The sequence below is a fragment of the Podarcis pityusensis genome (genome assembly GCF_964106645.2).
Source record: "Podarcis pityusensis genome assembly, chromosome: 1".
Classification (NCBI taxonomy): domain Eukaryota; kingdom Metazoa; phylum Chordata; class Lepidosauria; order Squamata; family Lacertidae; genus Podarcis; species Podarcis pityusensis.
Window position 1 is genome coordinate 16,941,762 of NC_138028.1, and position 13,853 is coordinate 16,955,614.

Sequence of the window (13,853 nt, forward strand, 5' to 3'; positions counted from 1 at the left end):
ACCACTGCCAGTAGTCTAACTTCAGACTGTATGTCAGGGAACTGCCATCGGCACAGGGACGAGAAGGGAAGGAGCGGATGGATTACAGAGAGCCCCCAGGGATCGTGGGAAGCAGCACCTCCTCAGCAGAGGAAAGAAGCCACACCTCTAGTGAGGAGGAGGCTGCAAGGCGGTGCCGGGACACCTTGCCTGAGCAAAGCAGGGAGGAGGGAGGTCCCCCGTTGCCCACGCCTTTCGTGCGCAGTAGGCTAAAGTGCCGAGAAGGGAGGCGTAGACTGGGGGTTAAGCGATTATTCTGCTGGGGAAGATTCAAGGACCGCCCACTCTCAGATTCTGCCAGTGAATGAGCGAGCCACGGAAGAGTGGCACTCTGCATGGTGAAGGTTTATCTGGCACCAAAAACAAGGCTTTACAGCCGACCAGGAAGGCATTTGCCTGATGGCTCTCGAGCAACCCCCTGATACCCTTACACTGTACTTCTCTCTCTTCTCTTCATTGAGTTAAGCTGCCATGCACATTGTTGCACTGTGTAAAATACATTAATCAGCACCAGCATTTCACACTCCCACCTATTGATCCAAAAGAGCACATATACTCTTTCCGGTAGCCAGGCTGGCTCTTAAAATGCTCTGCAGGTAGGAAAGAGAGGTGCTTCCAGCGCCATAAGCCACATCGCTCTGAAAGGCAGGAATGTCTCTTCCATCTGAAGCAATAATAGTCTCTGGTGCAGTTTCAGCCACATCCCTGTGCATAATTTCACCAGGTATCTTTTACGAATCCCCAAGTAGATTTAATACAGATTTCAGCTGTGATAAAGCCCACTCTGATAAACTGAAATGGTTCTTGATGACGAGCCAAAAAAAAAAAAAAAAAGGCATTCAAATGTTTAACTCTCTTTTTTTCAGAAAGATAAGTACACCCTCAAGAAGCTTTGCTGTAAAAAAGAAAGCAATGAAAGTGTTCTTTATCTGCCACCATCTCTTATACAGGCAGAAGAATCTCTCGGTTGGTTTTCATAGCTGCTGAATTCTCCTATGAATGGCAAGCCTGGTATGCAGAGAACTCAATTTACATGCATTTCATATAGAACCATTTTCCGGGGTTTCAACAGGGTTAAATATCTGGCAATGGGTATATCTGTTGGAATTCTGCCTGGGTCAGAGGAATGTGCCACAAGCGTAGGCACCGGCAGATATTCCTGTCGACCTCCCCGCGTCTCCCAACCTCTGCTGATAAGCAGGCGAGGTCCGGCGATTCTTCTCAGATGTATGAGAGGAACACACCGTTCTTCCTCTCTCCCCTTTGGTGTCCCCAGGGAGGGGAAAGAAGCAGACAGAAAACTATTTACATCATTTATTTCTGCCTCTTACATCAGTACAGAGAAACATGTCTGCACTCAACAACAGCAAGAAGAAAAACTCCTCCCAAGTACATCCAGTACGGGTCATATGACACACACACACTGAGCTAACATCCGGTGCTCAGTACAGAATGGACTGCCCCTTTGTTCCCATGGCAACAGTCACAAACATCCTGTTTGGCTTTCCAGCCACAAGCAGCTGGCTGAGCTGCTAGAGCCTTTGCTTGCTGCAGCATTGGTGCTTTATGGTAACATACTCCCCCTAAAGTATCAATGTGTGCTGCGAGCAAAGCGTCATCTAGAGAAGAAAACAAACAGTTGTTATATTTATAACATTCCCCTGTTGTTTCAGTTCCACCCTTGGAACTACCCGCCACTGGTTTAACCAATGTACCTCTCTGGTTGTGTGACTTCGCATTACCTCGGTTAACAACTCTCTGTTGTGCCTTTGTCTCTGACTCAGACACAGCTTCAATCTGTCCTTGGTCGTTTACAATAGCAACATATGCAAGGTTAGCAAACTCCTTTGAATACCTCTTGGGTGGTACACCCTTCGTTGCTCTCTCAGACCTACGTAAGAGGTTCTGATCCTCTGTGCTCACTGGTTCAACCTTTGAACTCTCTGGAGAACCAGTACTAAGCTTAATCAATGGTTCATCCTCCTCTTCTGAGGGTCTAGTCATTATGTGAGATTTCCTCTCAATGACTGTGACAACTGAGCTGTCTGAGCTATCGCTGTCATCATCAGTACTACTGAACTCAATAAGATCAAACTCATCATCATCATCTGAATCGTTTCCTGTGGGAAATGTCTGTACTATCCGCTCTTGCTTTGGAGCACTCTCTAGGAACTTTGTGAGAATCACCTGACCAGATTCAGACAAAATTACTCTGTAGAGACCCTTTTCATAACCCACAAAAATGCCTCTGGCATTCTTTACACCACCTGGAGCTTCTGTTCTCACATGAGACCCGAAAACCTTAAAATAGGCAACAGAAGGTTTTCTATTGAACAGCTTCTCAAAAGGAGAACATCCCAACTCTGTTGAGACCTTTCTCAACCACACATGAAGATAGGACGCTAGCGATTCGGCCCAATATTCATGTGGCAAATGTGAACTCAGCAATTGCGCATTCATCCCCTTTTGCAATTCTTTGTTCACTTTTACATAGACCCCTCTGTTCCACGCTTCTTGTGAAACTGCCACTTTGTGGTCTATCCCTTTTCCATCCAGGAACTTCTGAAACTTCTGTAACAGAAAAACTTGCTTCTCATCTGTGAAAAGACAATCAATGTTAGCATCATGCATACTTTTAACCTTGTCACAAAACTCCTGAAACTTTTCTAAAGTTTCTTGCGGTTTCTCCATCATATAAACCCAAGAATAATTAGTGAAACAATCCACACACACAAGGTAATACTTTGCACTGCCTCTAGATGGTTCTAGAGGACCAATCACATCAGCATACACCCGCTGAAATGCTCTGTCGACCTTCTTGGTCAGCTTTCTGGTGCTCACACTGGTCACACCTACAAGAGAGATTTCGTTAGAAACAGAAGAATTACATTTCATGTAATCACTTTGATCAAAAGTCAACAAATACAGTCCATCTTTCTCTTTGGCAGTAAGAAACAGTTCTCCATCTTTGTAGATCTTGCAGCTTTTAGCATCATAGGACAGTTTCAGTCCTTTCTTTGCAATCTGCGACACGCTCAGCAGATTAAATCTCAGTTCTGGAACCAGGTAAACATCACTTATAGTCAAGTTCAGACTCTCAAGATACACAGTCCCAATTCCAGTCGCTTCCAACTCCTGACCGTTGGCCTGTTTCACAGTGAAGCTTTGCTTCTTCAACGTCGAAAACAGTCCTCTGTGCGGGCACATGTGAACCGTGGCGCCCGTGTCAATTATGAACGAGTTCCCAACATCTGGCGTGGTTCCTTTCGCCATCATAGCCTTTGCAGGTTTCACCTGGCACTTGGTGCGGCTTTTGCCTGACACCTCAGGCTTCGTAGAGCTGCTCTTTGCTCTTCTTGACTGGCGCGGCTTCTTACAGTTTCGCTGTAGATGCCCAGTCTGTCCACAATTGTAGCATCGGACAGCACTCAATGCTACACCATGCTCTCCAGTAGCATCAGCAGTGGGGGAATTAGAACTCTGTTCTTCCCTCCCCCTGTCTTTTTCTTCCAGTGCAGCAAGTCTGTCGTGTTCATTCAGGACCACAGCACAAACTCTCTCCGCGGTCAGCTGCGCGGCCGGTAGGGAACCAAGCTGACTGGCAACAACCTTGTAGGTGCGGCTAAGGCTGTTTATCATCATGAAGCAAAACACTTCCTCCTGAAGACGGAAATTGCGTTCCACCATCTGTTGACGCAGAAACTTCATTTCTGTCAGGTGCGCTTGAACATCTCCATCAGGCGCAAGTCTCAGATTGGTCAATTTCTCAAAATACAGCAACGCTGAAGAACCAGCATCTCTCTGATGCGTTGTACGCAGCGTGTCCCATACCTCTTTCGCATTTTCTAAATGCTGAACATGCACCAACTGATCATCTGAGACACACAGAATTATAGCAGTCCTGGCCCTTACGTTCCGTGACTCCCAACCTCTGGTTGGTGCTGCAGGGATGGGGTTTTCAATTACATCAAAAAGCCTCTGATTCTGCAGCAGGGCCTTCATCTTTACAGACCAAGATGAATAATTGTCATTGGTTAAGCAAGGAGGGCAAGGCAAACCTCCCCCTTTCTTGGCATCCATCTTGAAGCCAAGCCTCCAGCTCACGATGTCAAACAAACTGTAAAATCCAACAGTTGTTTTTTCCTTTCTCACGCAGCAAACTGCAAATTGTTTATGCTTTTTGCACCTGGCAGCTAAACTCAGGCTGCTATTGAAAAGTCCCTTCCAAGAGCTCGTAAACCTTGTAGCCAAAACATTCTCTGGGTTTGTTTCGCTTTCCCAGGCTTACACACAGAGTCCAGCCCCTTTGCCATTAACTTCCCAGGACCGTTACCCAGCAACAATGCATTTCATTGGGACTCCTTATCTACCACAAAAATTTGTGGAATGCAGGCTTCTTCTCCCGGAGCTTTTGTTTTCTTTGAAACGCAGCTCCGTGAACCAGGGAATTAATCTTCCTGCGTTCACACTTTTAGCCCGAAATGCAGCATACCTTGAACTTTGTTGCTCTGGAAAACACCTCTTCTTTCCATCAGCTGTCTGTGGAGCCTCTGGCTGCTTTCAGACGCTTCTCTTCCTCCTTGGAGCAGAGGAGGACAATCCACCAGCCTCTCATGCAGATGTCCGATGAATCGCAACCATCCGAAGGCTGCCACTGTTGGAATTCTGCCTGGGTCAGAGGAATGTGCCACAAGCGTAGGCACCGGCAGATATTCCTGTCGACCTCCCCGCGTCTCCCAACCTCTGCTGATAAGCAGGCGAGGTCCGGCGATTCTTCTCAGATGTATGAGAGGAACACACCGTTCTTCCTCTCTCCCCTTTGGTGTCCCCAGGGAGGGGAAAGAAGCAGACAGAAAACTATTTACATCATTTATTTCTGCCTCTTACATCAGTACAGAGAAACATGTCTGCACTCAACAACAGCAAGAAGAAAAACTCCTCCCAAGTACATCCAGTACGGGTCATATGACACACACACACTGAGCTAACATCCGGTGCTCAGTACAGAATGGACTGCCCCTTTGTTCCCATGGCAACAGTCACAAACATCCTGTTTGGCTTTCCAGCCACAAGCAGCTGGCTGAGCTGCTAGAGCCTTTGCTTGCTGCAGCATTGGTGCTTTATGGTAACAATATCAAGCCGTAAAAACAGAATCCCCAAGACTTCTCCAATATCTGTGATCTTGGTATTTTTAGCTGGCACAATACAACTCTGCAATGCTTCGGAAGTTCACTGTGAAAACATGATTCACCACCAGCAAACTGAGGGAAGGGAGGGGGAAGTATGGTTTAAAAGGTGACCTGCCACAAAGGTAGGGAGCCTCAGGCCCAGGAGGCAAATGTCAGAAGCCAGGCTCCTGGGACCCTCCATAGGTTATACCTCTGCCTTGGTCATAAGGTAAAGGTAAAGGGACCCCTGACCATTAGGTCCAGTCAGGCAGACTCTGGGGTTGCGGCGCTCATCTCACTTTATTGGCTGAGGGATCCGGCGTACAGCTTCCGGGTGATGTGGCCAGCATGACTAAGCCGCTTCTGGCGAATCAGAGCAGTGCACGGAAACGCTGTTTACCTTCCCGCCGGAGCAGTACCTATTTATCTACTTGCACTTTGATGTGCTTTTGAACTGCTAGGTTGGCAGGAGCAGGGACAGAGCAACGGGAGCTCACCCCATCGTGGGGATTTGAACCGCCAACCTTCTGATCGGCAAGTCCTAGGCTCTGTTTTTTAACCCACAGCGCCACCACCCTCCTTTAGTGTTTTTTTGTCTGGATGGAATGTGTCCCTGAATTATGGTATTACTGCTTGCTTTCCTGCATGGAGGATACATTTACTTATGCTAAATGAGTCAGCATAGCCACTGGAGGGACATGGAAAATTGTGCCCTGAGCTTTTTAGACTCATCAACCCATGTACTATCGAAACCCAAGGGGCACATTGGTTGCCAGATATGGTGGCATTATTTTCTCCAACCCCACTATGCTAATTCAACCATCCTGTGGCTCCTAGACTTCCCACTTATTTTCAAGCTTATCTTCACATGGATGAGGATTTGAAACATGCTTAATTGTCTGAAAAAAAAACAAAAGCCAAGATTGTTGTCAGGGGACTGCCACTGGAACAGGGAAGGGAGGCAGAGGGGCCGTTGGGACACAGGGAACCTCCAGAAATCTTGCGAAGCAGTTCCTCTTCCTGTGGTGGGGAAAGCCACACCTCCAGTGGGGAAGAAGGAGAGGGACCAGAGGATGCTGCTGGGAGCCCCAGTGCCGCACCTTGCAAGCCGGCCAGGAGGGAAACACACCTCTTCCATTGCCCACCTTGCGCAGAGGGGTAAAACGCAAAGAAGGAAGGAAACGGCTGGGGGTGACTAAGTTCTTATGTTGGGGGAGGACCCAGAAAGGACCACTCCCAGATTCTGCTAGCGACTGAGGCAGACATGAACTTGTGGTTCTGCACTGCAAATAGTTTTGCACCAAAATAAAACCTGTAAAAGACAGGTTACTCACCTGTCTTTTACTTACCTGCCTGGTTACTCACGAGCAACCACCATTGCCATCTGACAATTGTCATGAAACTGACACCTATGGCTAATGACTCTTGCGGGATCCTGGCATTAAGCGAATGGGTTTTGCCAAGACCTGGCAAAGATAACCAATGCATGTGCCACAATTAGAAAGGAAGAGGGTTGGGGGAAACTGCCTCGCCCACATCAGCTGCTCTTCTCAGCTAAATGACAAGTGGAAAGACTTAGAAGTGCAATTTAAGGCAAAATAAGATCAAAGCTGCAGCAAGTATATAAAAGGGAATAAATGCCATGGATCTTAAGAATGAACTGAGAAGAAAGCACTGTCTAAAATACATGCGCTGTACGGATAGGCAGTTTGCATGCATCACGATGACAAGGCAACTGGGAAGTGAGTCCCTAGCCTACTTTTTCCAACTTAAGGATAAATTGAGCACACTGGAGACAAAATTATGATACACCAGACAGAACATCCCCCCTCCTTATCTCATTTGTGACCATAAGGATACAAGAATGGAAAAAGAGGAAATTGTGCTTGCCGCTTTGCACAAACAATCTTGATATAAAGATGGGAAATGGAAGAAAATAGATCCATACTGAACTACCCTAAGCTGGAAATTACTCCCCAATGATTTATGACCAGTCAAAGTCACTAAAGGTAAACTAGTGTAAAAAGTTGGTTGGATTCTTTAACAGGAACTTTCCTACAACTTTTTTTATATATAAAAGTGTTATTAGGCCAAAATGGAGGCTTGCAGCCAACTAGTGAAAAGAGCAGCACACACACACACACACACACACACACACACACACAAACCTGTAGGAGAAAAAGAGATGAATCTCAAAATTGTACCAATGTATACAATGGACTTTAATAATAAAGTGTCAACAACTCTTAATCTGCTAGAGCAGCCTTCATGAACCTGGTGCCCTACAGAGTACAACTCCAGTCAGCCCCAGCTAATAATAATACCTACAAATGCACACAGCGATGATGGAAAAGTTTGATTTTGCCTGCATTTTAATGAGGAACAACCCAATTCGCACTTCTCAAACTAATGCACCAACCAAAACACATCCTTCAAAATTCGCACCATCCAACCAAACAACATTTACCAATCTTGGAGTAAGCGTGCCTATATTGGTGAAAATAAAATACAAAACGCACTATACTGGGGCAAATGTGTAATATGTGTGCATTAGTCAAAATTATCTTTAAATAAGTTCCCATTTTTGGCTGTCATATTAATCCCCAGGTATTTCACTTTCTTAACCACAGTCAAACCTGTCTCATTCTGAAACCTCTCTCTTTCAATCCGTGTTAAATTTTTCTCTAAAACCTTAGTTTTTAACTTGTTCAGTTTAAATCCTGCCACTTGACCAAATTCTTGAATTAGTTCTAAAACCCTTTTAGTACTAGATTCTGGCTCCTGTAACGTCAATACTAAGTCATCTGCAAATGCTCTGTTTGTACTGTTTGGCTCCGACCAGGGAAGTTTTTAATATTTAACGCTGTACTGTTTTTAACACTTGATTGGGAGCTGCCCAGAGTGGCTGGGGAAACTCAGCCAGATGGGCGGGGTATAAATAATAAATTATTATTATTATTATTATTATTATTATTATTATTATTATTATTCCAAGTCCCAGTGTAGTGCTGGATTACCAAATAGGCACAGTAGGCACCAGTCTATGGGACCCATGTCTTTTAGGGCCCCCATGACAATGGATCATAATAATATTGCTTTGATCTTGGAACAAAACTACAATCAAGTTCATTGCTATTCCACTAGAGTGCATGCATAAGAAACCTCCAGATATGAAGCTTTGTTGGTGTGTCACGAGTTCCCACCGACTCCAGATCCTAGAATATTCACGAGTAGCCATGTAGAAGCGTAAAATCAAAGGCATATTAGGAGATGATCTATGAGAGGCCCCTCGCCCCAAAGATTTCAACTGCCTAGGGGCCTCCCACTGGGTTTAATCCAGCACTGTCCCAATGGAGGTCAACTACCACGGTCAAACCCACTCTGATATGACTGGCTTGGGAGAAGAGGGACTGAAAAGAGGGACTATGGGTTGGTAAAAGACAGGCAAAAGGAGTGGGTGAAATCTGTGCTCCTCATCCACACACCTATTTTGCTGCTGAAAGCTAAGCTTAACCACCAGCGCCTCACTATTCCCATATTCATCCTTAAATGCATGAACTTTCTGACGTCACATTTACTTTGGCCCCAAGGGTGGCAGGAGATCACAAAACATTCCAGCTTTAAATGGATCTTTGTGCAGAAGGTGGAAGCCAAGATAGAATTAGTGCAGATAGTTGGATGCAAGAGGGCTTAATAAAAAATACCATTAAGACCACTGAATGAAAAGGCTTTGAACAAAAGGGTTTTAAAGTCAGTAAAGAACTATACTGATAATACAGAACAAACTCTGAAGTTGTATGAGAATGGTTTTGAGACTTCCAAGGAGAACACATACAGCAGGTCCAAGAGACACAGCATTGTGGATTTAAGCAGGGCTGACTGAAATTTCAGAATATGCAGACAAGCTTTCAGTTTTTTCAGTCTATCTATGGATAGAAAAGCACAAGAGACCTTACATTACTTAATCAATTGCCTCTGCCATAACAAACCAACAGTCTTGGTCTGCAATCCTGGGAATTTGATTGCTGCCTTGCACCACAATGAGATATTACCATTATTTCTTAATTAAGTCAGTTTTTAAAAAATGCAGTCGGCTATATTTATCATACAAATCAATTTGCGAAGTTAATAATTAATTAGCCTCATCTCTCTCAGAAGTACAATTCCTGTATTTCCTGATATTTGTGCATTATATATTCCATGACTGAGCAGAAATTTGAGCCACATCCTAATAGTGCAATCCTATGCACATTTACTTGTAACATAGCTGTCAACTTTTCTCTTTTCTTGAGAGGAATCCTATTCAGAATAAGGGAATTTCCCTTTTAAAAAAGGGAAAAGTTGACAGCTATGACTTGTAAGTAAGTCCCATTATGTTCAAGGAAGTCTGCTCCCAGGCAAGAGGAATCCTAGCAGAACAATCCTATGCGTGCCTACTCACAAGTAAGCTCCAATAGGTTTAATAGAATTTGCTCCCAGGGAAGCATGCATAGGGAGCCCAAGTGGTGGTTTAATACAAAATTGCCTGCTGTCAGATCCAGACATAGTTATTAGTAGAGTAGAGCTTATAAAATGAAAAAGATTCTTACAAGTGAACAGACAAAACAGAGATAGTTTTGAAAACCTCACAGTTGAGTATTATAGCAGTCAAGTGCTTACTTACAAACTGATGTCTCCTAGTGAATATGTATTCTTTAACAGCAGACAACTCCTGGACTTACCAGAGAGGTGAAATGATATTTAAAATTGAATGTAAAATAAACTTTTTAGATGTGTTCATATTTTCTTTATTCTTTTTAATTTGTTTTACAGGGAAAGCACATCAAAGATTGTAGTTGACTGTTTACCTTTTTGAGAGACAGCAAGAATGATAAAATTGTGTTCCCATGCTGCTTCAATGGAAAATGACAATTATCCATTCCAGAAAAGCATCATTACCTATCCACATGCATCTTCCCTTCCTAGGGTGCTTATCAAAAGCAAATACAAGTAATTTTTTTACTCAATTTTATTTTTACCTTGGAAGACCTGATATCCCAGGCCTTGACTTCTGGACTGAATCCTCCACAGATACAAACATTCGGATCAAGAGGGTGAAACTTCAAGGTGCTAATTCGAAAGTCAGTCCTACTGCTAAAAGTCTGTGCTCCTAAAATAGTGACAAAAAAAGAAGAATGGAGGTTACTTTTTTTGGAAGTAAGGATTTACGGTTTCACAATTTTATTTCAGAACTATACGTGCTAGTAATGCTCAATAAAAATTCTTTGACTTTTTCCTGAATGCCATCAGAAAGTTGGCATTGTCTATATAGCACCATGTTGGGGGGGGGAGGGTTGGGATAAATGCACTGCAGAAGCTGAGTCAAGTGTTTAAGACAGTTGTCTTTACTAGGCCAACACCAACATACACTACTATACATACTATCTACACACTATCTACACATGTTACAAGTAGTCTTCTTTCTCTGAACCCAGAGAGGGTTCTTTGCTTCAAAGTCCTTGCTCTGTTAAAGTTCATAACCAAATCCTTAGTTCAGTTGCTTGCAAAGTCCTGCAACTGATAGAGTTCTCTGAGTTCTTTCTTTCTTCTTTCACAAAAAAATATTTTCAAAAAGTCTTCGCTTGAATCCAGAATTCCAACACATAGCCTGCAACATTTCCTGCAATCTCCTACCACACAATATTCCTCACAATATGCTGTAACTTGAGCCCTTTTATACAGTCACTTGCCAAATCTGCCCAATAACACAGATAAGAGAGCCCTAAGAGAGCAGATGCATTGTGGGGAATGAGTCATCTCAGCTGACTCTGGAGAATTAACCCATTAACTGCATTAACCATTGGGGTGCATGCAGTTTTAGAGAATACGAAACAGGTCCCTGTCCCAAGGGGCTTACAATCTGAAATTCAAGGGAAACAGAGGAAGATGAGGGAAATGGAGGGAAGACATATGTGGTTGTTTTTGACTGCATGTATGTTGAACTTGGGGCTGACTTTGTCTGGGATGTACAGATAGTTCAAAATACAACAGCTAGGATAATGACTGGCCCCAGACAATAGAACAAATGGGTCCATTTGTAACCCCACTTGATCTTAAAACAGAAGGCCCTAAAAAAGTTGGGGTCCAGGTTCTCAAGGACTACCTTTCCCTGCTGGCACATCAAGACCATCTTCAAATGCCCTTCTCTAGGTCACAACTACCACTAGAACTGAGGCAGGTGGTGCTCGCCTGCCACCAAACTTAGAGCTTTTTTCCAGTCATTTTAGCTCTGAATTTTGCTTATTTATTTTGAATATTTCTATCCTCATTTTCTTCACAAAACAGACTCTCTTAACTTTATGCTGTTCTGTTGCCCTGTTACATAAAATTTAAAAATCTATTAGAAATTGCTGCGGTAATCCTTTTTTAACTGAAGAACGAGACAACGAATGCTTATAAACCATACAACTAGATGCATTTTGAGGTTAGTCTATTTAAGCAACCATTGTTTTGTCCTTAAAGGAAATTATTACGACCAGTGGGCAGTATGGGAAAATAGAAAACTGCTTCATGCTGAGTCAGATCACTGGCCCTTCTAGAACTCAGAATTGTCTACACTGACTGCCAGCAGCTGTCCAGGATTTTAATTAAGGGTCTTCTCCAAGCTTCGTCTGGAACTGAACCTGGGACTTTCTGCATGCGAAGCAGATGCTCTACCACGGAGTTGTGGCTCAATTACTGGAGATTTTTTTGAATAAAGAAATAATGTGAACAATTAAAAATTAAATTAAATTAGCAGAGGTATAGGGTGAGAAAATGTATCCCTTTCCTTTGATGATATCACAGCCACCATCCTATGAGCAGTTGTGGCACGTGCATCTGCATTGCATCCAAAACTGCAGTTATGAGGCTACTTTGGTAGGGTGGGTGGGATCATTTCCCTAGCAGCAGCAACAAAAATGCAGTTTAATACGAAAATGAGATAATCTGTAATGGGACACCCTGGAGAATTCATCTCTCAAAAAAAGTCATTAGCCTGGAAGAACTGAGTGGGGATGGAGAGGAAGTAGGAAAGCAGCAGAACTTAGTTCTGTTCCTTAATGTAGAAGAATTCTCAAACTGGAAGAGATTTGGCAGCTAGAGAGGCAGCATGCGCGGCAAAAGATACTGCAGCAAAAAGCATGCAAAGTAAAGGGGAGCAGAACAGAGCAGCGCCGCTCAGCAGAGATAAAGGAGAATGAGCATGGAAAAAACAGGAGCTTTATGTTTGATGGGAGTTGGGAAGAAGTCAGCCTTTGCTAACCCGGTGCCCTCTATCTAGCTGGGGCTGATGGGAGCTGTAGTTCAAAGCAACTACAGGGCATCAGGTTGGCCGAGGCTGCATTAGACAAATGATCAGTTCTGAATTTCTACTTGTCCTTTCACCAGAATGCATTCAAATGAAACAAAGAAAGTGTAACGTAGACGGTGGTTTAGCAGTTCATGTTGCCCTTGGGCAATACTTTAGTCCAGTTTGCCAAACGTGGGTGTCCAGCTGTCTTTGGACTATGATTCCCATCATCCCTAGCTAGCAGGACCAGAGGTCAGGGATCATGGGAATTGTAGTCCAGAAACAGCTGGAAACCCAAGTTTGGAAATTATTGGTTTAAGTCTGCTATCCATTGTGTTAATGAAGTTCGGGAAAACGCTGGCCATTTGGAATGATTAAATTGGGTGAATTATACAAATGATCATGAAGCAAACCACTGAACGCATCTCAGCAATGTCTCCCACAAGAGTCAGAAAAGCCCTCTCGTTAGAATGAATGCTCCGGTCGCCTTTTCTCCAACTGTTTGGGCTTTGAGAAAACAGCACAACACGCAATACATTTTGTTGGCAAAACCTCAATAGATTAAAATATATTTTGTTGCTGATTTAGGATAGGGGAGGGAGACAGAATTTTACTCTCAAAGCAAATAAGGATTTGCATATCCTCTCAAGTAAGGCACTGGCTGTTCCCATGGAGACACTCTTTTCTAAATTTAATTGTATGTGGTAATCTTCACAGAATCCTGTGGCTTAATACCAATCGTCTTTGTAAACAACCTTTCCAGGGCCGTAAATTAATGCCACAGGAAATTCAGCTACAAGGATTTGAATTTTATCTCCTGTTCATTGCCATTATACTTATCAAATTAATGATGTTAATAAACAGTTCACTCCAAGGTGTGAAACCAAATGCATTTTCACAATTTCCATTCCCTTTTATATCCTGATGAATAACACACACGGGGTTGCGTTATGCATAAGAAAATCTTGTTTTTCTATAAATCTATGCCTGTGGAGGGGAGGGGGGATGTAAGAAGTATTTCCTAACTTATGACAACGAGCTAACGCTTCCCAAGAATACTTCTCCCTGTCTTTTCTTAACATGCCTGAGGATTCCTCGGGTAGTTAAGGAAGCACCCATACAATCACACCTTTTTATTCTGCAGTAATCACATCTCGAACAACCACCAAACCTCAATATTCCACCAAAACAGACCAGAATCTCCAAGAAAGAACTTGTTGGAAAAGCAGTTCTGAAATCGCAACCTGGTGCAGCTCCCAAAACCGCCACGCTGTGGTCCATCAATGGTGAAAGTTGAGCAGACCCAGAGTCTCTGCATTGCTTCTCTTTTTACTCCT

General features: G+C 43.5%; 1 protein-coding gene across 5 annotated transcripts in view; it reads right to left on the minus strand.

The window, feature by feature from the left end:
• Window positions 1–13,853, minus strand: part of WDR25 (WD repeat domain 25) — a 100,666-nt gene that overhangs the window by 18,768 nt on the left and 68,045 nt on the right. For all 5 annotated transcript variants that reach the window (XR_013980390.1, XM_080985064.1, XM_080985065.1 and 2 more), the window contains one exon: window positions 10,226–10,356. Coding sequence is in view for 4 of the 5 variants with exons in the window: in XM_080985064.1 (XP_080841190.1) it covers window positions 10,226–10,356 (131 nt within the window). In the remaining variant the exon portion in view is untranslated. The remainder of the gene's footprint in view (window positions 1–10,225; window positions 10,357–13,853) is intronic.